At 37.1% G+C, this 26,923-nt stretch overlaps 1 protein-coding gene across 11 annotated transcripts in view; it reads left to right on the forward strand.

The window, feature by feature from the left end:
- FAM13A (family with sequence similarity 13 member A) overlaps positions 1–26,923 on the forward strand; it is a 378,453-nt gene that overhangs the window by 209,066 nt on the left and 142,464 nt on the right. For 10 of the 11 annotated variants that reach the window (XM_079153220.1, XM_079153218.1, XM_079153221.1 and 7 more), the window contains one exon: positions 13,521–13,604. In XM_079153220.1, coding sequence (XP_079009346.1) covers positions 13,521–13,604 — 84 coding nt within the window. Of the gene's footprint in view, positions 1–9,932; positions 9,960–13,520; positions 13,605–26,923 lie in introns of those variants that run through there. The other variant, XM_079153224.1, reaches the window with a different exon arrangement.

The raw sequence follows: 26,923 nt of genomic DNA on the forward strand, positions 1-26,923 counted from the left end.
TTCTTTTATCAGGAACACACTCCTGGGATAACAGCATTAATCCTTCCTTAGGTCCCTGATGACATGACCACATCTAAAGGACCTACCTGTCAGCATTATTGCATCAGAGATTTAAGTTTTCAACACATGAACTTTGAGGGACATATTCAGACAGTAGTGCTCTTTCCTATGGGAGGCCTCAGATGGGCTCCCTCAACTTGTGACCTTATTAGCATCATAATTTCTACTCATGTCAGGATTGCTCTCTCTCATTCATCTCCAGATCACCAAACCTGACTCAGTCGTTTCTTGTGAGTTTGACCTCAGCACATCAAACACAGCTCTCTGTCAGCAGCTTCCTGTCATAGCTGATTTTTCACCGGCCCTCATCCATCATTATATTATCCTGGCAATAAGAAAATATATTAATTAATTCCCATCATCACAGTGGTTCCAACCAAATTCCTCTTTTGGTTGGAAATTAATAATAAAAGGTAGGTAAATGAAGGAGTCAACATGGTTTGTTTATTCAACATTTATTAGATACCTACTGAATGCTGGGGTACATTGATTACAGATCTTTGCCCTCATGAACCTTAAAGCCTATTGGGGTGATAGACAATAAGCAATACTTTAAAAATGAATGAAATTAATTACGAATTGAAAGGAGGACTATGATTCAAATGCAGCAGCTAAGAGAAGAGCAGGGGCATGGGAGCCACGTTAGCTGGGCTGTTAGAGAAGCCACTCTGAGCAGGCGTCAGGAGGTAGAAGGAACTGTACTGAAGGAACGATGGGAAGGTGTTCCAGGGAGAGGGCATCGGAAGGGTGAATGCCCAAAGGCAGGGGAAAGCTTGGAGTTTTTGAACAGAAAAGAATGCCATTGTGACAGATCTAGTGTGGGAGGGGGGCCATGTGACCTGAGGATAGAGAAGTAGGCTCGGTAGGTCATGGTAAAGAGTTTGGATGCTATTCCAAGCATGCCAAGACATTGGAATGTTTAAGGCAGCGAGGTGACACCATCCTGTGTACATGTACAAAGCTTATAGAAGGCAAGATGTTTGAAGCCATTTTGGCGAGCAATAATGGTTATTACTGGGGTGATGGAAATGGATGGATTAAGTTTATTTGTAGGTAATGCTCACTGGACTTGACGGTGTGTTGAATGTAGGAGGTGTAGGAAGGGAGGAATCAAGATAGATTCCTAAGACATTGGCTTGAGCAACTTGGTGCTAATTGTCTAATCTGGGGAAGACACAGACTGACAATGTTTTGGTGATAATTCATAAGATCAGGTTTGGACGTGCAGTACTAAGTTTAAGTACTTACCAGACAACTTATAGAGTTGCCACATAGGCATTTAAGGGAAAACATCAAGGACAGAGATATAAATTTGGGAGTCACTAGCATATTGGTTATATTTTAAAGCCACAAAAGTGAATAATATTATTATGTCATTTGGGGTTAGAAAATTTCTCTGCATCAACTCTGGAGTCACTCCAACGTCATTCATTCATTTATTCCACACAGATTTATTGAGCTCATATAGAAGCAAGTACTTTTTTATGGCATTGTAGTCACAGCAGTGAGTAAAGAAAACCAATTATTTGTAGACTTCTTGAGTAGAGGATCCAGAAAATAAGTCAATAAACAAGTAAGTTTACTGTATAAAGGAGAAGCAACACGCCAGAATACTATACAGAGTTGGTCAGTGAGGCAGGACAATGTTTTCCCCCTCCAGTAGAGTTCTCTGGAGAGACAGAACCCATAGGATAGAGAGAAAGTACAGATATCATGAGAGGGGACTGGCTCACATAATTACAGAGATGAAAAGTAAAACCTAGAGAACACGAGAAGTTGGTAGTAGAGCCTTGTCTAAGTCCCAAGGCCTGAAAAACAAAGAGGCCTCAAGTATAAGTCCTGGAGGGTCAGTGTTGGAGGACTTGAAATTCTGATGCCCAGTGGCCGAAGACTATTAACCCAGCTCCAGGAGAGAGAGTCTCAGTTTCGCTTTGCTCAGCCCTCTTGTTCTATCCAGGTGCTCAGCCAATTGGATGGTGCCAGCTCACATGGGGTGACCTTGGCCCAATCCCTTTCAGAAACACCCTCACAGATATACCCAGGAATGGTGCTTTGCCAGCTATCTTTATATCCCTTAATCTAATCAAGTTGACACCTGAAATTAGCCCTTACATCCTCCTTCTAGTGACTCATGGAAGCTAATAGAAGAAAATAATTTAGGATCAAGGAGTCTCCCGATTCAAATGTTATTAAGAACCAAAGTAAGATGGAGACTAGTTGTGACTGCTTAGGCTGTCAGTGGAATAATGACACAAAAAATCAAGATTTGAACAGGAGGAGGGAAGAGAAAGGAGGGAAGAGAAAGGAGGATTGACTTAGCACAAACTGTATCCCATGCTTGTATAATTATGTTAGAATGTACCTAACATTGTGTATACCTAAAAGGAACTAGCAGAAACGTTCAGATTTGGGAGAGTTGAAGAATGAATTGAAGATGAAGATGAAGAGTGAGTGAAGATAATTGTGAAGGGAAGCAAAGTTCAAATGATAGCTAGTAGGAGATATAAGATTAAGGAAGGGCTCACTGTCAGGTTCTATCATCCGCCATTTGCCTGCCTCTCGCCTGTCCATCACCTGCCTTACCCCTATCCATCACCCAACGCTCGAGGTTCACCTCCCGATTGTCCGACAGCTGTCAGCAGACTAACCGCGAACTGCCAGGGGAGAACCAGCTGCCTGCTGCTGCCTGGAAGTTCACTGTTACAGTACCTGCAGGTTTGATTACACGTGGCTGCCGCCATTTTGAGACAACAGCCAGGCCCCGTAGGAACCCTGGCCAGACTGACTGAGCCCCGTCTCCAGGATCCCTCAGCCCGACCAATCACTCCCTGCCTCTGGGGCCCTCACATCAACTGACTGCTCCCTGCTGCCAGGACCCCCAGACCAACTGACTGCGCCCTATCACCGGGACACCAGACCAACTGATTGCATCCAGCCTCCAGGATCCCACAACAACACCAAACACACCCGAACGCCAGGACCTCTGCCGGACCAACGGCATCCTGTCTCCAGGACCTCCAGCTGACCACGTCCACCCCTGAGCTGCAGCTCCCCATTTGCCAACACATTTGGAAGCCAGAGCAGCCATCTTGGATAATCCTGGAAGCCATAGCTCCGATCTTTGGGTGGGGCAAATCCCATCCTGTGACGCCTGCTGGAGGTTTGAAGCTCATTCTCCGGTACCTCTCACACATCATGCTACTGAACACTGGGAGGTTTCATTACAATATGACTACTATACAGTAGATTTTCTTTTTTCTCCTTTTGTAAAAAAATAATTAAGTTTTTATTTCTTTATGTTTCTTGCTTTCTTTTCCTTCTGTTTACCTGTTCCCTCAGAGTCACTTTCTCCCTCATTTACATGATGTTATTGTCCCCATAGGGGCTATTTGGTCTAGGATTGCATAGTGTCTGGTTTGGGCACTGCTAATATTGATATCCTCTTAAAGAAAGGGTTTTGGAAACCTATAGGACCACTATAAGCCTATAGGGGGAAATCTGTAATACCCCAGATCTGCAGTGCTAGAGGGGAAGATACATGAACAACATGAAAAAACAAGGGAAGAAAATGATCCAAACAAATCTAGATTCTATAGTAATAGAATCCAATGACAGTATGTTAGAAGAAATGTCAGAAAAGGACTTCAGATTATACATGATTAAGATGATTCCCAAAGCAAAGGATGAGAAAAGAGAGCAAATGCAGGCAATGAATGATAATACCAATAAGCAGCTGAAAGAGCCCCTGCAGGAAGCAAAAGATCATTTCAACAAAGAGATAGAGATTCTCAAAAAACACCAAACGGAAATCCTTGAAATGAAGGAGACAATAAACCAAATAAAAAACTCAATGGAAAGCATCACCAACAGACTAGACCACTTGGAAGACAGAACCTCAGACAATGAAGACAAAATATTGAATCTTGAAAATAAAGTCGCCCAAACAGAAAAGATGGTAAGAAATTATGAACAGAATCTCCAAGAACTATGGGACATCATGAAAAGACCAAATTTAAGAATTATTGGGATTGAGGAAGGCACAGAGATACAAACCAAAGGAATGAACAACCTATTCAATGAAATAATATCAGAAAATTTCCCAAACCTGAAGAATGAAATGGAAAATCAAATACAAGAGGCTTACAGAACACCAAATGCACAGTATCACAACAGATCCACACCAAGGCACATTATAATGAAAATGCCTAACATTCAATACAAAGATAGGATTTTGAAGGCCGCAAGAGAAAAGCATCAGATTACATATAGGGGGAGACCAATACGGATAGCAGCAGACTTCTCAACCCAGACTCTATAAGCTAGAAGGGCCTGGAACAACATATTTCAAGCTCTGAAAGAACATGGTTGCCAACCAAGAATCCTATACCCAGTGAAACTAACCTTCAGATTTGAAGATGAAATAAAATCCTTCCATGATAAACAAAAGTTAAAAGAATTTACAAATAGAAAGCCTGCACTACAGAATGTTCTCAACAAAATATTCCATGAGGAGGAAATGAAAAACAACAACGGAGGTCAGCAAAGGGAGGAACTACCTTAGAGAAAAACCACTCAAAGGAGAAACCAAGCCAAATTAAAAACCAAAAATAAGCCAAATGACTGGGAATACAAATCATTTCTCAATAATAACCCTGAACGTTAATGGCCTAAACTCATCAATCAAAAGACATAGACTGGCAGAATGGATTAAAAAGAAAGACCCAACAATATGCTGCCTGCAAGAGACTCATCTCATAGAAAAAGACATCCACAGATTAAAGGTGAAAGGATGGGAAAAAACCTACCACGCACATGGACCCAGTAAAAAAGCGGGGGTTTCCATCCTTATATCAGATAAAGTGGACTTCAAGCCAAAGTTAGTCAGAAGGGATAAAGAAAGACATTTCATACTGCTTAAGGGAACCATAAATCAGGAAGACATAACGATCATAAATATTTATGCCCCAAACAATGGTGTATCCCTATACATCAAACAAATCCTTCTCAATTTCAAGAATTACATAGACCACAACACAATAATTCTGGGCAACTTTAACGCACCGCTGTCACCACCAGATAGATCTTCCAAACAAAATCCAACCAAAGAAACCATAGAACTCAATAACACAATAAATAACCTAGACTTAATAGACATATATAGAATATTCCATCCATCAACGAGCGGATACACTTTCTTCTCAGCAGCACATGGAACCTTCTCAAAAATAGACCATATGTTATGCCACAAAGTAGCCCTTAGGAAATGCAAAAAAATAGAGATACTGCCTTGTGTTCTATCAGATCATAATGGACTGAGAGTAGAAATCAATGACAAAGTAAAAAAAGGAAATTACTCCAACACTTGGAGACTAAATAATATGCTATTGAATGAAACATGGATAACAAAAAACATCAGGGAGGAGATTAAAAAATTCTTAGAGGTCAATGAGAATGATGATACAACATATCAAAATCTCTGGGACACTATGAAAGCGGTACTAAGAGGAAAATTCATTGCATGGAGTGCATTCCAGAAAAGAATGAAAAGTCAGCAATTAAATGACCTAACATTACAGCTCAAAGCCCTAGAAAAAGAAGAACAGAATAACAGCAAAAGTAGTAGAAGACAGAAAATAATTAAAATCAGAGCTGAAATCAATGAAATTGAAACAGAAGAAACTATTAAAAAAAATTGACATAACAAAAAGTTGGTTCTTTGAGAAAGTAAACAAAATAGATAAACCCTTAGCCACACTAACAAAGAGAAGGAGAGAGAAGACTCAAATTACTAAAATACATGATGCAAAAGGAAATATCACAACAGACACCACTGAGATACAGAACATAATGAGAAGCTACTTTGAAAATCTGTATTCCAACAAAATAGAAAGTACCGAAGACATTGACAAATTTCTAGAGACATATGCTCTTCCCAAACTGAACCAGGAGGACATACACGATTTAAACAGATCAATGTCAAGCAATGAAATAGAAGAAGCCATTAAAAATCTGCCATCCAAGAAAAGCCCAGGACCAGACGGATTCTCAGCCGAGTTCTACAAGACCTTCAAAGAACTCATTCCAATACTTCTCAAAGTATTCCAGGAAATAGAAAAGGAGGGTACCCTACCGAACTCATTCTATGAAGCTAATATCACCCTCATACCCAAACCAGGAAAAGACACATCAAGGAAAGAAAATTTTAGACCAATATCCTTGATGAATATAGATGCTAAGATCCTTAACAAAATATTGGCAAACCGTATCCAAAAACATATTAAGAAATTGTGCACCACGATCAAGTGGGGTTCATTCCTGGAATGCAAGGATGGTTTAACATCCGTAAATCAATCGATGTAATCCATCATGTAAATAGACTTAAGGATAAGAATCATATGGTTATTTCAATTGACGCAGAAAAAGCATTTGACAATATACAACACCCCTTCATGCTGAAAACACTAGAAAAAATAGGGATAGTAGGAACATACCTGAACATTGTAAAGGCTATTTGTGCTAAGCCCATGGCCAACATCATTCTTAATGGAGAAAAACTGAAACCATTCCCTTTAAAAACGGGAACAACACAGGGATGTCCTCTTTCACCACTTCTATTCAACATTGTCCTCGAAACTCTAGCCAGAGCAATTAGGCAGACTAAAGAAATTAAAGGGATACGAATAGGAAAAGAGGAACTTAAGCTGCCTCTATTTGCGGATGACATGATTCTATATTTAGAGGATCCAAAAACCTCCTCCAGAAAACTTCTAGACCTCATCAATGAATTCAGCAAAATAGCAGGCTATAAAATCAACACGCATGAATCTACAGCATTTTTATATGCAAGCGATGAAACAGCTGAAAGGAAAATGAGGAAAACAACTCCATTTGCAATAGCCTCAAAAAAAATAAAATACTTGGGTATCAATCTAACCAAAGAGGTAAAAGATCTCTACAATGAAAACTACAAAACACTGAAGAAAGAAATTAAAGAAGACCTTAGAAGATGGAAAGATCTCCTATGTTCTTGGATAGGCAGAATTAGTATTGTCAAAATGGCCATACTACCAAAAGTGCTATACAGATTCAATGCAATTCCAATTAAAATCCCAATGACGTACCTCACAGAAATAGAGCAAGCAATCATGAAATTCACGTGGAAGAATAAGAAACCCAGAATAGCTAAAGCAATCCTTAGCAGGAAGAATGAAACAGGGGGTATCGCAATACCAGAACTTCAACTATACTACAAAGCAATAGTAACAAAAACGGCATGGTATTGGCACCAAAATAGACAGGTAGATCAATGGTACAGAATAGAGGACACGGACACAAACCCAAATAAATACAATTTTCTCATACTAGACAAAGGGGCCAAAAATATGCAATGGAGAAAAGATAGCCTCTTCAACAAATGGTGCTGGGAAAACTGGAAATCCATATGCAACAGAATGAAACTAAACCCCTATCTCTCACCCTGCACAAAACTCAACTCACAATGGATCAAGGACCTTGGAATCAGACCAGAGACCCTGCATCTTATAGAAGAAAAAGTAGGTCCAAATCTTCACCTTGTTGGCTTAGGATCAAACTTCCTTAACAGGACTCCCATAGCACAAGAAGTAAAAGCAAGAACCAATAACTGGGATAGATTCAAACTATATAGCTTTCTCTCTGCAAAGGAAACTATCAGCAATGCGAAGAGAGAGCCTACAGAGTGGGAGAATATCTTTGCCACTCATACTTCAGATAGAGCACTAATTTCCAGAATCTATAAAGAACTCAAAAAACTCTACACCAAGAATACAAATAACGCAATCAACAAATGGGCTAAGGAAATGAACAGACACTTCACAGAAGAAGATGTACAAGCAATCAACAGATATATGAAAAAATATTCACCATCTTTAGTAATAAGAGAAATGCAAATCAAAACTACACTAAGATTCCATCTCACCCCAATTAGAATGGCGATTATCAAGAACACAAGCAACAATAGGTGTTGGCGAGGATGTGGGGAGAAAGGTACACTCATACATTGCTGGTGGGGCTGCAAATTAGTGCAGCCACTCTGGAAAGCCGTGTGGAGATTCCTTAGAAAACTGGGAATGGACCTACCATTTGACCCAGCTATCCCACTCTTTGGCCTATACCCAAAGGACTTAAAATCAGCATACTACAGAGATACAGCCACATCAATGTTCATAGTGGCTCAATTCACAATAGCCAGACTATGGAACCAACCTAGATGTCCTTCAATTGATGAATGGATAAAGAAACTGTGGTATAGATATATATACAATGGAATATTACTGAGCTATAAAGAATAATAAAATTATGGCATTTGCAGGCAAATGGATGAAATTGGAGAATATCATGTTATGTGAGAAAAGCCAATCTCAAAAATCCAAAAGAGGAATGATCTCACTGATAAGCGGATGATGATACTTAATGGGGGGTGGGAGTGGGACAAGAATGGAGGAAGGAGGGACTGTATAGAGGGAAAAGAGAGGTGGGAGGGGTGGGGGGAAGGAAAAAATAATGAAATGAATCAAACATCATTACTCTATGTAAATTTATGAATATGCAAATGGTATGCTGTTACTCCATGTACAAACAGAAACAACATGTCTCCCATTTGTTTACAATAAAAATAAATTAAAAAAAAAAGATTAAGGAAGCTTTTCAAAACCAATCAAAGAAATGAACACTGGGATAGATTTCCACAGAGTGCTGTGATTAATGATCTAGAGGAGAGGGAGTGAAAGGAAATCAGTGAACGAGCAAAGTCCTTGGAAAAGTAAAAGGAAGAGATCCAGGGTACATTTGGAGGGAATTTCTCTCTCATAGGGCCAGATTCTTGTCTCACTGTGACAGGAGGAAAAGAAGAGAGGATGTCATGATTGCAGGTCGGTTTTTAAATTGACTGGTGAGGCAGTGATAGTTTCTACTCCCATGTTTCTATTTTCAAAAAGAAGTATGATGTGAAAATGGAAGGAAAGGCATTGGAGAAAAGGCGAGAGGCAGGATATAAAACACCATCTGGGAGACTGGAAAGTCAAGTCACTGAAGAAGTATAGCAGGATTGCTGGGCATGAGAAAGGACTCATTCGAGGTTTATGGTCATCGATGTAATATGAAGCCAGTCAATTCTGTAGTATTTTTGCCCAGCAACTTTCAGGTGCTCCATTCCTAGCACAGAGAAGGTGTATAGCCGGATTCATCAAGGATTGTACTTCTGTGAGAGGAAGCATTAGAGACGGAAGGAAATGAAGGGTGTTAAAAGGGAAAGCAAGATCCTTAAATGTAAGCACTTTGAGAAGTGAATTAAAAGCAGGAGTGGCGCTGGGGTTGTAGCTCAGTGGTAGAGTGCTCGCCCTAGCATGTGTGAGGCACAGGTTTTGATCCTCAGCACCACATAAAAAATAAATAAATAAGTAAGTAAGTGAGTAAATAAATAAAGGCAATAGGCAGGAGGGATGCAGAGGGACTTGTGGACGGTTAGAAAAGGGACTTGATGCATTCATTCCATTTACTCATTAGTCAACAATTAAGCTCCTGCTATATGCTAAATTTAGGCTCTGTGGATATATTCATGGACTAGACTGACCAAGTCTTCTCGCAGATTAGCATGAGTTGGACACTAAAGAATTAAAACCAGTAAGTGTAACTTGATGTCAGATACTTATAAGCGACAAGGAGACAGGCAGGGTAGAGGATGGAGAGCAGTGGGGATTAGCAGAGTCCTGGGAAGGGAGTCCTCTCCAGTAGAATGGACAGGGAGCCAGTCTGGGAAGGCTGTGGGGTAGCATGCCAGGCTGAGGAGCAGTGAGTGCTTTTCTGTTTTACAATGTCATGAATCGTTGAATAGTGAGGCCGGCAAAGTCATGATAAACAAGGTATTTTTCTTCCCCTATTGTATTTTTAAGTGGTGTTTTTATGATTCTGTGACACAGCTGGTTTAAGCAAGTGGTTATTACACAAAAGTCATTAGGGTGAGCAGTCAGTTCAGTCGAAAGCCTCATTTAAGTAGGCCATTTGTTTAAAATAAATGTAAATATTCCCTATAGGAGAGGTTCATGTCCAATTTGTCAATCCATTCTCCAGTTCCCAGCACTGGAATGCTGCCCATAATAGGATTCAGTTAATATTTATTGAATGAATTTTTGTGTTCACATACAGTTTAACACTTAGAAATACAAAACACCCCCTTCAAACCTTTGCAAAGAAGTACTTTTAAAGTTAAAGTTCGAACACAAACCCAAAGGTCTTTTCCTTTTGCCCTGGAGGTGTGGGGACTTGCGTTAAATGGCTTTGTGAAAAGCTTTGCTATAATTCACATATCATAAAATTCACCCTTTTAAAATGTGCCACTCACTGGGTTTTAGTACACTCACAGAGTTGTGCAACCATCACCATTACCTAATTCCAGAACATTTTTATTACCCCAAAAAGAAACCTCACATGGACCCGACAGATTAGTAGTTTTTCTTCCTCCTGGTGCCTCAGAACCACTAATCTGAATTCTGTCACCACATATTTGCCTATTCTACACATGGCATATAAATGGCCATAATATGTGTCCTTCTATATCTGACTTCTTTTACTTAGCAAAATGTTTTCAAGGTTAATCCATGTATTAGTACTTCATTCCTTTTTATGACAATAATATTCAATTGTGTGGCTATGCCATATTTTGTTTATCCATGCATCAGTTAATGGTATTTGAATGATAGTCACTTTTAGGCTATTGTAAATAATGCTACTCTGAGCATTCATGTTCTAGTTTTTATGTGGACATAGTTTTCAGTTCTTAGACAAATACCTACAAGTATGAATGTACATGCATATATTTTTAAAGGTACACTTTCTTAAACATTTTAAAATATTTCACACTATATTTTTTAAATGCATTAAATTATTGCCTGTTATTTACTTAAGCTGTTATTTAACTTTTCTCCAAAAATATGAGAAAGCAACACTGACCTCTAGGGAAGATGTCCCCTGTGCCCCACAGATCTGGAGCCCCTTGATCGGCTGCTCACTGCATGGATGGGGCCCATTGTTTAGTGGCATTCTGGAGGCAATTGTGAGTACAATTCTGAACAGCTAGTGGTTTGATTTTTTAACCAAGAAACATTGCTTCTTCCTGGAACAATTGTAAAATCTTGAAATTTGGGAGTTCATCTAATCCAATCCCTTTGTTTTATAGATCTTTGAACTAAGGGAAGTCCAAGGGCTTAAAATTCCTATAGCTGGTTAGAGAACCAGAGCAAGAAGCCAATTTAGTGCTCTATCTCCCAGACTTCACTTTACCTTTGTTATGTGAATGTAAAAATCATAAAATAAAAAACAAACTTCTGAGTGATGTTTTCAAATAAAAGCTTAGAGAAAATGCTTTCCAAGTCTTATAGGAAGTTAGCCTTCTGCTCATTATTTCACAGGGACAGAGAAGGAAATCAGGATTAATAAATACTATCATTTCTAGTTTATGTCTAAGGAAGAGAGAATTAGAGACATTTGTAAACACTCAGACTGTTGTAAAAAAAAAAGCTAGCCTCTCCTACTAAGTTCTTTAATAGTCGGCCTTGTTTCTTCTCTTTACATTGTAACATTTACATATCAATAGTTTAAAAGAGGGGTATGAGGATTACACATAATTGTTTTATCCAACCATAGTCAAAATTACACAACAGATTATGCAGTTAATCACTTGGCTCTCTGAAATGTCATGCTGGGTCTAGTTTATCCTTCTCACAGTGAGTCAGAAGTGGGAATGGGTTCATTCACTATTTCCAGTAAGCGACTAACCACTGGCAGGTGTTGTCACTGGTGGGAAATGGTAGGACCAGAATGTACATTTATTTGGAGATCTCAGAAATGTGCCTTTGGGCCCTTACATAAGACTGTACGTGAGGCCACAGGCAGCTGAGAGTAGTGCCAGCACCCCTGGCTGAGAAGAGGCTCCTGATCCCCATGAGTCTGGGAATGTTCCCCAGCACAAACCCGAGAACAGGTGCGGTGCACAGCCCTGTGGTCCAGGCACACAGGGCTCCTCGCTGCCTCCCTTTATGTGATCATGGGCATATCACTTCAGGATCCAAGCCCTCATCTCTAAAATTAGAGGGTAGGCTAATTGACTTTGAAGAAAACTCTTTGACTTTAAAATGATGTAGCTCTACAATTTAATGTCCTATGTTAAGTACAACAGAGATGAAAAGCAGTATATAAAGGTAATAAGGACTCAAAGTTATACAGAACCATCTTTGAGTCCTTTGTGACAAAGAGCAAGTTTACTTAACTTTGTAGCCTTCATTGTGTTATCCTTAAAAGGGGGATGATGACAGGGGCTTGCTTACCTGGCGGACAGGGGAAGATGACATCATGAATGCTGAGATTTTAGCACAGTGCCTGACACTTCAGATGATTCAATATTTATCAGTAGCAAGTAGGATTGTTGTTTTCTTTAGGGATATTTTATACTAATTATATATTATTCCCTTTAGAAATAAGTGATCATAATGCCAGCAAATTTTAGTCATATCATTAAGTAGATAGACTAAAATTTTATTTAAACTTATAATTATTAACCCAAAAAATTTTATGATTTACATTACTGGATTTTAGGCATGGGGGAAAATATGGAATGCAGGGGTGAAGGTTACGGAGCAAGTCAAAAAAATCTCACTTTCTCCTTAGCTTGACTGTCTGCAATACTCCTTGTATTTTTCTATCCCTTAATTTGAAAATAGAATGAAATCATCTTGGGAAACTTATCCAAGTTAATGGTGATTCAAAAATGAGACCCTGCATTAGTAGAAAACCACCACAAATAAGATTATTATAATTTACTTATCATATAGTAATAAAGAATAACATCTCCAACTCCATCTAAGCTGCCTCCTTGTGATTTCTGCCATCAGTTTTGTAAATATTATTTTGGTTTACACCAAGGACTTAGAAATATAATAATTTTGAAAATAAGTACTCAGACATTTTTCCCCAGTTAGGACATTGGTATGATTCCCTATCACTATTCAGTAGTGGTTTGCTCAATTTTCTGAAAGTATTTCTTTAAGATAAAGACTGTAAAGAGCCAGAACGTGGGCAATTAATATCTTGGAAAATGAGTTCTTCATCTTTCAAAAGAAGAGGTGAGCTGTCTATAGCAGGTGTTTATGTGATAAAGTGACACAGCAGTGCAGATAGGATTTTTTAGTGATCTTCTGAATGTATAGGTCCTGTTTGTTCCACACTTCAGTCACCCTCTTATCTCACTTCACTGTCCTATGGGACACGTAAGGAAACATCCTGGTATCTCACTGCAAACTCACAAGCTGCCCACATGAATAACTCAATCTAGAAATGCCTTGTCTCCCTTAAATATTACCTTTGACCACCTCATAATTTATGGGTAAGCATTCTTTATCCTCTAATTTTTTTTTATATTTCTTTCTTAGGAGGCCAGTTGTAAGAACTCTCTACCCATCCTTTTAACAAAAGACCTAGAAAGAGATATGCCAAAATCTTCTCCGAAAGCCAGGGTAAGTAACATCTGCTCTCCACGCCTTCTGGTGAAACTTCCACATGGCCCTGGCCACTCTCCTGTCTCCATGGTCTGCTGCTCATACTTCTCTCAGCCTTTGGGGGGTTTTGGTGGGGTGAAGTGAGGAAGAGGAGAGTCAGGAATGCAAACACACTTTTTATTTAATGCATTTAATCAAGGTCATGTTCATCCAGAAACCGTCAGTACTTCCTGTTATTTTACAAACAGCCACATTCTTTAGTAGATGGTTTTCTGCTTAATCAGAATTGTTTCCAGCCTCCAACAGAGGAAATAGTCAAGCGTGGAGAGAAATACATCCGAGGTATTTTTCCTCCTTAGGTTAAAATAAAATGCTCAACTATGCGTTTTTTTTTTCTAACAGAAATAACCTTACCAATTTTTAATTATTATAAAAGTAACACATGATTAATAGAAAGTATTTAAGTGAATAATATACCCCAAAAGAACTATCATAAATATGATGGAATAATGGGCCAAATGTATAAAATTTTGATTTTCTTATTAAGGAAAATCCAAAAATTTACATAATTGTTTTACCAATGAAAGGAAAAAATCCTTTAACCACAATATATCATGAGAATTTGATCATTTGTCTATCCGGAAAAGTGATCATATTAATCATGTAGCTTATTTTCTTAATCTTTACTCTTTCCTTTTGAGTAGAACTTCTACTTACTAGATACATATAATATTCCTAACTCACCACTATGACATTTATAGGGTTCCTTTTTTTCCCCCCAATTCTAAAATAGAATGTACTCCAAACTTTCTTGAGTTGTCTTTAGGTAAAATTTTTTAAAATTCTATTTTCTGATTTTAATGCATATTGCTCTAAAAACAACTGTGGATTTATTTTTCAAAGACAAATCAAGTATTGAGTCATTGCTTAAGTGTTTTATTTATTTACGGTATAGTTTATTTTAAAAATCATCCCTCATAAATGTTAATCTTCTTTAACTTTTTTCTGGAAAATTATTTCAGTTTTCTATCATGCTTTCTTTTCAGGATTCAAACTGTTTTTTTTTTTTTTTACTGAAATATTTGCATGTACAAACTTACATATAATTAATTCACATAGTAGAAATTTTATCATAAAATTAAAAAGAATTCATTGTCAAAAATATACTCATTAAAAAATATATATACTCATTAAATCCATTAAAAATATATGTGGTTTGAGGAATAATTTTAGGTAACATTGTATCTTAATTCCATTTCTATTAGCATAATTACTTTAAGGTGGTGAGACTCTAGATGAATCACTTCCAAAACGAAAGATATTCTTGAAATTGTTCATAAAAAATGTTTGAAGATTTTCTTTTACTTTCATGAAATTAGTTCCATTTATAATATTTTAATCACATACAGAATCAATTATTAATGTGCACTTACTGTCTTCTCCTTCATCTTTCTCACTGTATGATTTATGACACAACTAATTTAATAGAGAAATTACTACATTGATTAATTTGTGATTGTAGCTTCCTTGTGACCTTACATAAGCTAGTTTAAGTATACATGAACAAACTAATCTCTACTTAGTTCAGGGGTGATTATAATCTTTGTAATTTCAAATCCTGGAAATGAGCTAGAGCATGTGAGCTACAAGCAATTCTTGAGGCGCTAAGGCTTTATTAGGTCTTTTTCCCCTAGTGGATCTTTTTGAAAACTAAATCTGGGAACACCTTAAAAATACAAGTTGTGTCTTCCTTCTACATTGACAGTGAGCTGTGAGTGTGATATTTGTCCTTGGTGTTAACCTTACTCTATTTGCCCTCCATTGCTCTTTCTCAGACATTTCTAGTTTTAGCTGTATTTGCCTTGAATGGCTAAGCATTTCTGATCCTGTGCCCATTAGATCTAGATGTCTCTCCGGTCTAAGCCATCTGTCCCCACAACCAGTACAGTCTCTGCTCTTGGGCAACGGAAAGGATTATATTTCTCTTCCTAGGTAGGAAAGACACTTCTTGATTTGAGTCCAAGATGAAAGAAGGATACCTCCTTACACAGTGTCGTGACACTTCCTGGATGAGTAATGATTCCCAACCCTGCAAGCTCAAGGACATACTCGGACAACTGTTCCATTCCCGATACTGTGGAGACTATGCAAACAAATAATTGGAACATAATACAGAAGAGAACATCAAACAGATTTTTAAATAAGCAGATATAGAAAGTAGAAAGATGTAGCTCTGATAACCTCGTACAGTCATGACCAGGAGAGGACTCAAAGTCCTCTTCTACTGAACACAGGCACTATGACTCTACATAAGCCTCACAACCCATGTTCATTGCTCACTGATAAAGCCTGAAGAGGGTCCAGGGAACTAAGGGAAGAAAAATGATTTTCTTGTCTTTTCCCTTGGGGGACTCTTTGGATTTCTCACTGCAGTTGCTGTGTTCTTGACCTCAGCAAAACACTCAAGGTCTAGTCATTGTGTGATATACATACCAGATTAATTCAGGACTAGGCTGAAAGTAGAATATTTCCTTCCTGATTTTTGTCAATAGATTAAAAATGCTGATAAAAATTAAAATTATGAGCACATAATAGTTTTTTGGTTTGTCAGTTTAAGATTGGGATTCTTTCCTTCAATATTTGGCAAAGCATACCTATAAAACTGTCTGGATTGGGTGTGAGGTTTATTGGTCTATTTGTTTATAATATTTTGTTTGATTTTATATTTGTTTTGGTGAATTAATTTTTAACTGGTGATCCAGTAATTTGGATACTATCTGTAGTTGTAAACTTTTTTCATTTCCAGTTTTTCCATTGGGACCTTTCCTTTTTTACTCTTGATTAGGCTGGCCAGAAATTTATCTGTTTTATTAGTCTTTTCAAAAAAATAATCCTTACTTTTCTGATTCTTTGTTTCTTGATTTCCCATTTCCTTGATCTCTGATTGTTATTTCCTTTCTTCTCAATATCTGTTATTCATATGGTAGACTTTTTTTTCTTTTATCCCTGTTATGGACCACTGCTTTGGGGACTTTGGCATCCTAAAAAAGGGAGCATATGTCATATTTCAAGGATAAATAATACACATTGTTTTCTATTTAAAGAAATGTTAGCTTTTTGGAGGGGGAGGGGTGGTAGTACCAGAGATTAAACCCAGGGGCGCTTAACCACTGAGCCACATCCCCAGCCTATTTTATTTTTTATTTAGAGACAGTGTCTCGCTAAGTTGCTTAGGGTCTCGCTAAATTAGTGAGGCCCGCTTCAAACTCATGATCCTCCTGCCTTGGCCTCTCATTCTGCTGGGATTACAGGTATGTACCACTACACCTGGTGAAATGTTAACTTTTAAAAAATGTTTATTTTAGTTGACTCATTTATACATATATGAGGTATAATATGATAATTTGATACATGCATATAATATGTAATTATTAAAAGGGTAAATGAGCACTTCTAGATCCTCAAACATTTATCATTTCTAAATATCGGGAACCTTTGAACTCTTCTGCTTATCTTTAAATATAACTTTTTGTAGACTACAGTTACCCTACCATACTACAGATCACTGGAACTAATTCTTCCTATCTAACTGTATTCAGGAACCTGTTACTAACCTCTATCTCCCTCACCATCCTACACTCTAGTTGTAACATGAAATGTGGAGTCCAGTGGTTTCTTTGTCTCCCACGTGCAAAAATAAGATTCACAGACAGCAGAGCGTGAAAGTGAAGTGAAGCAAAGCTCCCATGTCTGAGAAGGAATCCAAGAGGGCTGCCAGGGACTGCCTGTTGTGTAGGGTTTATGTGGGTCTATAGGTTTAGGGAAGTCCACCCCTGGCCCAATCCTGGAGAAGGCACTCAAAGTGTTGATCAGGTGTTTTCCTTCTTTGAAAAGACCACAGGCTCCAGGTCCCAGATGGTCCTGAATTCCTATGGATTCAAGGTCACGTATGTCCCAAATACCTATGAACTCCAAGTCACGTAGGTCCCAGTTTAAAAATAACCGTTTTGTAATTTTCTCAGCAAAAACCCGTGTCTGTTGTTTGTGCTCTTCTGCCTGGGGAAATTGTCCAGGGGCACATTTTCCTATCTTCTTAGACTTATCTCTTCCTTCTGATCTCATAGTGATCACTCTTCTTTGTTCTATAAGATCAACGTTTTGCTTCCACACATGAATGAGAGCTTGCAACATTTGTCTTTATGTGCCTGGCTTGTTTCAGTTAGCATGATGTCCTCCAGTTCCATCCATGTTGCCATAAATGACAGAATAATGCTGTTTTATGGCTGAATATTTCATTGTGTACATGTACACCATTTTTTCTTTCCCCCATCAACCATCGAGGGAAACCTTGATGTATTCCCATGTCATATTGCATCTATTATGAATAGACCACAATAAACATGCAAGTGCAGATGTGTCTGTGTTATAATTATTTCATTTCCTTTGGGTATATACCCAGTAGTGGGATTGCTAGATCATATAGTAATTCTATTTTGAGTTTTTGAGAATACTCTATACTGTTTTCCACAATGGCCATACTAATTTACATTCCCACTAATAGTATATGAAAGTTCCTCTTTCTCCACATCCTTACCAGGTTTGTTATTTTATGTCTATTTAATAATAGCCATTCTAACTGAGGTGAGACGATACCTCATTGTTGTTTTGATTTGCATTTCCCTGATAGATTCATGATGGTAAGCATTTTTTCATAGTTGTTGTTCATTTGTATGTCTTTTGAGAAACATCTACTCAGATTATTTGCCTGTTTTCTAATTGGATTACTTGAATATTTTGCTATTGAGTTCTTTCGAGTTCCTTGTATATTCTAGGTATCAATTGCTTGTCACTTGTAAACCTTGTTAATTATTTTCTTTCATTCTAAAAATTCTCTCTACTGATTGTTTTACTTGCTCTATAGAAACTTCTTAATTTGACAGAATCCAGTTTGTTATTTTTTGCTTTGGTTGCTCCTGCTTTTATGGTCATATTTTTTAAAAAATCTTTGCCCAGACCAATGTCCTAAAGCATTTTCCCTATGTTTTCTAATAGTTTCATGGTTTCAGATATTAAATTTAAGACTTTTCATTTTGAGTTCATTTTGAGTTAAGTTTTGTATATGGAGTCTAGTTTTGGGTTTTTTTCCCCCCTTATAGATACCCAGTTTTTCCAGCACCATTTATTGAAGACACCGTTCTTTCTCCAATGTATGTTCTTGGTGCCTTTGGTGTGTAGATCTATTTTGGGGTTCTTTATTCTGTTCCATTTGTCTATGTGCCTGTTTATGTGCAACTTTTGTGCTGTTTTGATTACTGTAGCTTTGTAGTGCTTTGAAATCAGGTATTATGATGCTGCTTTTGATCAGTATTGTGTTGACTATTCTGCACCTTTTATCATTCTACACAAATTTTAGGACTATTTTTTTTTGTTTTTTGTTTGTGTGTGTGTGTGTGTGTGTGTGTGTGTGTGTGTGACAGAGAGAGAGAGAGAAATACCATTGTTTGATAGGGATTGTATTGAATCTATGGATCACACTGGATGGTATGGATATTTTAAAAATATGTAATTATTATATTCCATGGACACAGACTGTCTTTCCATTTTTTGTTTCCTCTTCAGTTTCTTTCACCTGTGCTTTATAATTTTCATTATAGAGAAGTTTTTTGCTTCCTTGGTTAAATTTATTATTGATTTTTTTTTCTTTTTGTGGTTATCATGAATGGAATTACTTATTTGATTTCTTTTTTGACAAGTTCATTATTGGCATATACCAGTGCACCTGTTTTAGGAGAAGTATTGACTGTATCCTGCAACTTTACATTTTTTAATTCCCCTTTAATTTCTTTAGTGATCCATGAGTCATTCAGGAGCATGACAATTCTTATATTCTCTTGCCGAATTTCTTCTTTTATTATAACTTAATAATCTTGTCTATTTTTGCAGATTTTGACTCAAACTCTATTTTGATATATGAATAACTGTTTCTGCTCACTTTTGCATGAAATCTGTTTCTCTATTTTCACTCTATGTGTATCTTTACTGATAAAGTGAGTTTCTTATAGTCAACATATAGTTTGGGCTTTTTAAAAAAAAATCTATTTGGCTAGTCCATATCTTGTAATTGTGGACTTTTAATTCATTTACATTCAAGATTATTTTACCATTTTGTTACTTGTTTTCTGATTGTTTTATGTATTCTTTATTTCTTCCCACCTCTCTTAATTTTTATATTTATGAATTGGTAGTTTTCTTTAATGGTAAGTTTTAACTCTTTTCTCCCTTTCAATTGCATGTCTATTTTACCAGGGAGTTTTATTCTTTCACATGGTTTTTTTATGATTGTAGTTATCTTCTCACTTCCAGTATTTCTAGAAAGGTCAATCTAGTAGTGATGAAGTCTTTCAGTTTTTTCTTGTCTAGGAAAAACTTTATATCTCCTTCGATTCTTAATGATAGCTTCACTACATGCAATATTCTTAGTTGTTAATTTTTTACTTCCAGGACTATTAATAATCTCAAGCCTGGGGAAATGAGCCCCAATGGTGACATAGCCTCCAGCAATGACAGCCACAGTGCTGGGGGTGTTGACCATGGAGGAGCACATCTCAGGCCCCATGGAGACAAGCACTAATGTTGGCAACTGCAGCCACAATGCCAGGGGTGAGGGCTGCAGACAGTAAATCCTCAGGCCCCACGTGGCAAGTGTAGATGATGGGTCTCTTATAGTGTCAGCCATGGTCTAAACCAATTTTTTATTCCAAATGTCTGCCAGCCTTTCCTCCATAGACATATTTTAAATGATTTTATAAAATGTGATATGTGATATGATACTGAAGCTTCATGATCAGTTCTTCGAGTATATTTGCTTTGTTTACAAAAAGACTCTTTCAATGTGTCAAGTGTCCTGTATAACATTAGAGAGCTCTCTGAGGATCATGGAATTTTCCCCCTCCCTTCTCTCTTCCCTTTTTTCTGTTTGGTAATATTTTAATAATGTCAGGCACATAGTGGACCTCAATAAGTGTTTGAGAATAAAGGAATAAGTGAATCAAATGTTTCTCTTATTCCATGGTGAAGAGGTGAGGGTCAATGTGTCCATATTTGTGGTAATGAGATTTTGCTATTGTAAGTATCTGGTTATTACATTTTTCCTTTAGAAATGGTTTACTAACTATTAAACATATACCAGTACCTGGAACTTAACATATTTGTATTTGTGTATTTGTATTGTTCTCTGATTTGTCCTTTTGAGCCTTTCTTGGTATGATCTCCTATATGCCCTTTCTGCCCCTTGTGTTTGCATATATGAATGTGTGTTTACTACACATATATTGAAAATATTTCATATTTTAATAGAAGTGGAAAACAACACATTTTGCCATATGATCGATCTGTAGGTACTAAGTGATAAAATTCTGTTTTCTCTTTCACTTTGTATATTGTCTTAGAAAATCTCTTTGCAAAATGACATCTGCAGTGCTTTGTAGCATAAGATTAAAGAAAAAAACACTTCATTCATGTACCATCAGAGTTACATCAGAGTTATATCTATGATTAAATTTTCTTTTTATTATAATCATATTTATATGGCCAGGAATACATTTGAAGAACTGCTAGGATCTCTTTAAAATTAATGACAATTACTTGAATAGTGATATTTTATGACATATATACTATAAATTAATAGTTAAATCACTTTAAATAAATATGAAATAAGATGACATAGCTGATGCACCTGCACAAACTCTTTTTTTTTTAAAGAGGCTATTAATGCCATTAGCCTACATATCACAACCCTCTTCTATTCCAAAGATTCTTAATGAGTTTCTTAATGTCATCTCAGATTTCTTACATATTCTTGACATGGTTACTTCTTTTCTTTCTTTAATACTGTCTGAATGTTTAATGCTGACTACTTTGTCTTCCAGCTTTGAGATTCTTTTCTTCAATATGACAGAGACTTTCAACTGAACATTTTATTTTATTCATGGTGTCTTTCATTTCTAAGATTTGTTTGATTCTTTTTTCAGTATTTCTATCTCCTTATCAAATATCCCATTCATATCCTGTATTTACTTCCTTAATGTGTTCAGTTGTTTTTCTGTATTTTGCTGGAATTCATTGAATATCATTAAAATCATTTTTTTAAATTCTTTATCTGATATTTCATAAACTTTTGGGAGTCAGTTGCCAATAAATTATGAACTTTCAAATTATGCATTTATTTTTCATATTTCCTGAATGCCTGTGTTGTGTTTTAGGCATCTGTTGGCATGGCTTTCTCTTCCACTCTTATATGTGGGACATTTAGGGCATAGCCTTATTTTGCCAATGTCCTAGGGTAATCTAGATTGAGACAACTCAGAGGTTTGGTATCTAGGACCTTTGTGTTAATTCTGTTTTTGCTGTAGAATTGGGTTTTACCAGTGAAAACTGATCTGCTTTGTGTCAGGTCATTATTTGGGTTTTTTCTTTTCTGTTCTTTGTATTAAAGTACTGCCAAAATTCAAGTGTGATTAATTTGCATAAGAGCAAAGTATGCTATCTCCTGGTTGGGATTAGATCAGCAACAGAATCTGTACCCTATAAATTTTTAGTGGGTCACTGTATATTTCCAGCACCTCACAGAAAAGGGGGGGAAACAATAGCAGCAACCAAAGCAAATAATGTACAGCATTAACATCTATGACATCTTCAACCCTAATTACCCCAAAAGCAGGAATGGTAGGGTAGGCTGTTGCAAGTAGAAAAAGCATAAATAGCAATGAACTAGATCTGAAATTAAAGTAAACTGCAGGTGTCAACTCTGCCACCCACAGTGTTAATAATTGCAATAAGATAAGCGGTAGAGATAGGAATAATATAAACCAAAGAATTCTAAGAGATGGTAAGAATACAACTCATTAAGAGAAAAGAAAACATGATATTTAGAACGTTCAAAATGTGAGCAGAGAGAAAGCAGAAGAGATGGAGCAAGTTATAGCTATAAAGAAGGAGAAAAAAATGGGAAAAAAGTAAAAGAGAGAGAAAGAGAATTTGTTAGTGGCAGAAAAAAGGAGAAAAAGATTGGCTTATTTCACTTAGCATGATATTCTCCAATTCCATCCATTTATTTGCAAATGCCATAACATTATTCTTCTTTATGGCTGAATAATATTCCATTGTGTATATATACCACATCCATCTGTTGAAGGGCATCTAGGTTGGTTCTACAATCTAGCTATTGTGAACTGGGCTGCTATAAACATTGATGTGGCTGTGTTACTGGAGTATGCTGATCTTAAGTGCTTTGGGTATAAACCGAGGAGTGGGATAACTAGGTCAAAAGGTAAGCCAATCCCAAAAAACCAACGGTCAAATTAGCCCTGATAAGTGGAGAATGATACATAATCTGAGCAATTTTGATCATCTAACCCTGTTTTTGTGCTCAGCCTCCTTCCAGATGCTGTTGGCTTCTGAACCCTAGGCCACAGAATGGGAGAAAGTCTAAGAAAACCTCCAGATGAGCATTGCTGGGGAATCCAGTGCATGGCCAGCCCAGGGGCACTGGTCTTGTGCATTCAGCTTCCCAAGACACTGGGTTCATCATGATTCTTGACCCTCCCTAGGCCTGAAGCATCTCCTCTTGCACATTTGCCCTGTTTGATAAACACCCCAAAGTTTAGACTCAGTGTGGAAATTTTATCACCCCTGTTTCATGCCCAGTCTCTTACCCTAAGGAACGGGGTTGTGCAGGAGACTAGACATGTATAAAAGCAACTATATGAAAACATCACAGTGCTGGACAAACTTTCTATTCTTGGATCTGTCTTTGAGTTCACCATCCTGTTTGACAAACAAGCAAATTACCTGGGTGCTCTGATTTTTCATTAACCTTAAAGATCTCACTGACCTCTTTTTTCCAGTTTTTTTCCTTATTTGCCCTGCTATGTAGTTATGACTAAAAGTGCATGAAGGTTTTTCATGCTAATTGCTGTAACAAACATTTCTATAATGTCACTTGTAATGTTCAGAAACAGTTTATTTCCCCGTGTTCTCACAGCCTGAAGCAGGTGGGGTGGGTGGGACTCATGGGCAGTATAACTCTGGGCACTGATTCAGGTCACAGACTGCCTCCATCTTTCAGCTATTTCATGTAGAAATGTTCCTTCTAAAACGGGCACTGAAAAAGAAGAGAGGAAAGACCTGCACAAAATTTGCAGGCACTTAACTGCCGGGGCACAGATGTTTGTCCTTTTTATTCATATTCCAGAAGTCAGTAATATTCATGGGAGATTGGGAATTGTCATTTTTCATTGTGCCCAGGAAAGGGAAATGAAATGAGAGTTGGCAAATACAGGAATGCAATAGGATTATTGCCACAGCCCACCCTTTATTTATCAAACATATTTTTCCATTTCTCGTATGCAGAAAAACTCATTCACTCCAGCCACAAAGACAAAGAACAAACTAAGTCATTACAACCAGTTCACTGTCTAGCATGTCTGGGTCATACATAAGTATTCCATCTGGTCTAGACGTGGCTCCTTCAAGTCTGAGAGTCTATGTAATGAAAAGACAAGTTGTATGTTCCTTTCTGCACACATATACACTTATAATGTACACAAACAGGATAGGCTGACCACACTAAATAATCCCATTCACTCCAGGACACACACACTGCATGTGCGTAGGAAGTAGTAGAGGTCCTTTGATTAGACCTAGTGTCTGCTTCCCATGAGGAACTCCTTTTCCCATTTTCTCTCTGCTCATTGCCTCAACCCTGTGAAAATCTCCTCTTGGTCATTATTTTCCTGGAAGTGGATACAGGGAATATGTCTTCCTTAAACTATGTAGCTTACCTCCTGTCCATGAACATTTGGTGACTCAGCAATTGTTTTAAGTCTTGAACAGCAAAGGCTTGTTTATTCTGGGCTGATGTTTTTGCATGGTAACTGTGGGGTGGGTTGGTTGGTTGATTGGCTTATTGTGGTTCAAGGGAGGTTGACAGTAAATTCCCTTAAAGACGTAAGAACATAATCCATTTCTAATCTCTGCTTTCAGTCAGTTCCTTGTGTCAGTTGTAATACTCAAAATAGCCTTCTCTTTTCTTCTGCCCTCCCAATCCCATGGGAATTCCTCTTACTGGAGGAAATTAATAAGGAATTACTACAGGAATTCTGGGAAATGCAGTTTCCAAGCTTTATGCCCCTGCTGTGCAAAGCTGTCTGACAGAAACATATGAAATGACGTTTCAAATAAGTAGCATAGACCAGATGTGCTTTTAAGTTGATTAGAGCTGGCTTCATAAGAAGGATGGAAATTAAGTTGAATTTCTTAAAAGAAGAATTGGAAATGGGACAAAGCAAGGATTTCATTTAGATTGTTATAGGCACAGACTGGAAAAAGAAAAGTTTCTTATCTTTTGATTAGTTTTTAGACAAGATTAACATGGATAAGATTCTGACAAGAAGTATTGAGTGAAATTCTACAGTCAGATTTTAAAGGGATTTGAAAGTCAAATCTTCGATAGAGAGTGCCTTCCTCTGTGACAAAATTTGTCAAAGAGAAAATAAACAGCAAACAAAAAATAAGTTTAAATGTTAAAGGGAAATTTATTTGCCTGTCTCAGAAAAAGGATTTTTAGAACAATAACAAAAAAGGCACAAATATGCACAAAAAATAATTATAGTGAGTCGTGTGTGTGTGTGTGTGTGTGTGAGAGAGAGAAAGAGAGAGAGAGAGAGAGAGAGAGAGAGAGAGAGAGAGAGAGAGATGACTAAAGAAGGACTTCTATGAAAAGATCTTTGGTTCAGAGTCATACAGAAACAACTGTGTCACTACCAGTATATTCTTTGGCATATTACAATACTGATCTCAGTCTTCTAATTTATTAAAAGGGGATAATAATATAGTAATAAAGGTACATTCACTTAGTAAATATTTTCTATATGATAGACATTGGAAATGCTTTTCATATTACTTCATTAACTCCTCAGAACACTGTAGGATAGACACGACCTATACCAATCTATTTCATCTTGGCTGTACTACAGTAATAAACACTCCCAGTATCATAAGTGCTTAAACCAGCATTATTTTTCTTATTCATTGTACTGCCCAATTTGATTGGACAAAGTGGCTCTGCTTATGTTGGTCACTTGGATCCAGATTGACAGAGCCAGCTATTACAAATGTAACTAGTTACTGTGTCAGGAGAAAGTAGAGTTCTACAGGATCTTACATTGACAGTTCAATGTTCTGACCCAGAACTAACTGTATTCTTCCTCAGAACCCACTGACCGGAACAAATCACGTTTCCCTACCCAGTCACAATAAGGCAGGAAGCAAAACCCTAGGATGTGCCTGAGGGAGATACCTTTACCAATATTTGGTAAACAGAGTTAAGACTCTACCATGCTTCCCTGCTTCTTTCTTTTTTAATAGGTGAGAAAACAGAGCCTTAGAAAGGCTAATTCTCTCAAGGTTATAACGATGATCAACATCTTGTAGAGTTAATCCTGAAGCTGGAACTTTTTACCCTCATATTCCTTGCCATATCTATTCCTTGTCTATCACCCTGTGTGCTTTAATATGTTACACTACCTGATTTGCAGAGCTATTGTGAGGATCAAAGATAATATAGATAAATAATCGGTATACTGCCAGGAACCTAGTAAGCATGCAGGGCTTAATGAAAGTTACCTTTTTATTTTTTCTTTCTTATTTTAACTCTAGCTCGTGACTCAGAGTCTTTCTTAAGTATAAAAGCTATGAACTATTTAAAAGGACCATTATTGTTCTCCATGATGATGGTGACTTTTCTCATTTACCAACATGAGACTCATTTTGTATGTAAAGGCATATGATTGAGCATAACTTCTTTTTTCTAAATAGTTTTATTAGTGAATGATAGTTATACATGATATTGGGGTTCATTTTGAAATAATTATTCATGAATGGAATTTAATTGTCTCTATTTCAGTCCCCAGGGAGCACAGTTGCTCATTCCCATTATATATTCTGAAAATCATTTTGTGTATGAAGCATACTGTTGAGAATACGGGAATTTATCAGGCAAGCCTACCAAACTCAATGTAATAAGCCAAATAGATTTTAGTGGGATACCTCAGGAACCTCACACCTTCCCTACAATGTGGTTATTGCTATAGAAAATTTATTTATTGTTTCATACCATCAGTCTTCAAAATTTTGAATGTTTTGTTCGTTACATTAGAAAAAAATGTTTATTTGGTACCCCCCGCACCATCAGTTTCAGATGTGAAATTACATAGAACTCTTATACCCAAAATTTGAAATGTTAAGTAGCTTATGAATGCTAGATATGATTCTTAAAG

This window comes from Sciurus vulgaris, assembly GCF_902686455.1.
Source record: "Sciurus vulgaris genome assembly, chromosome: 9".
Lineage (NCBI taxonomy): Eukaryota > Metazoa > Chordata > Mammalia > Rodentia > Sciuridae > Sciurus > Sciurus vulgaris.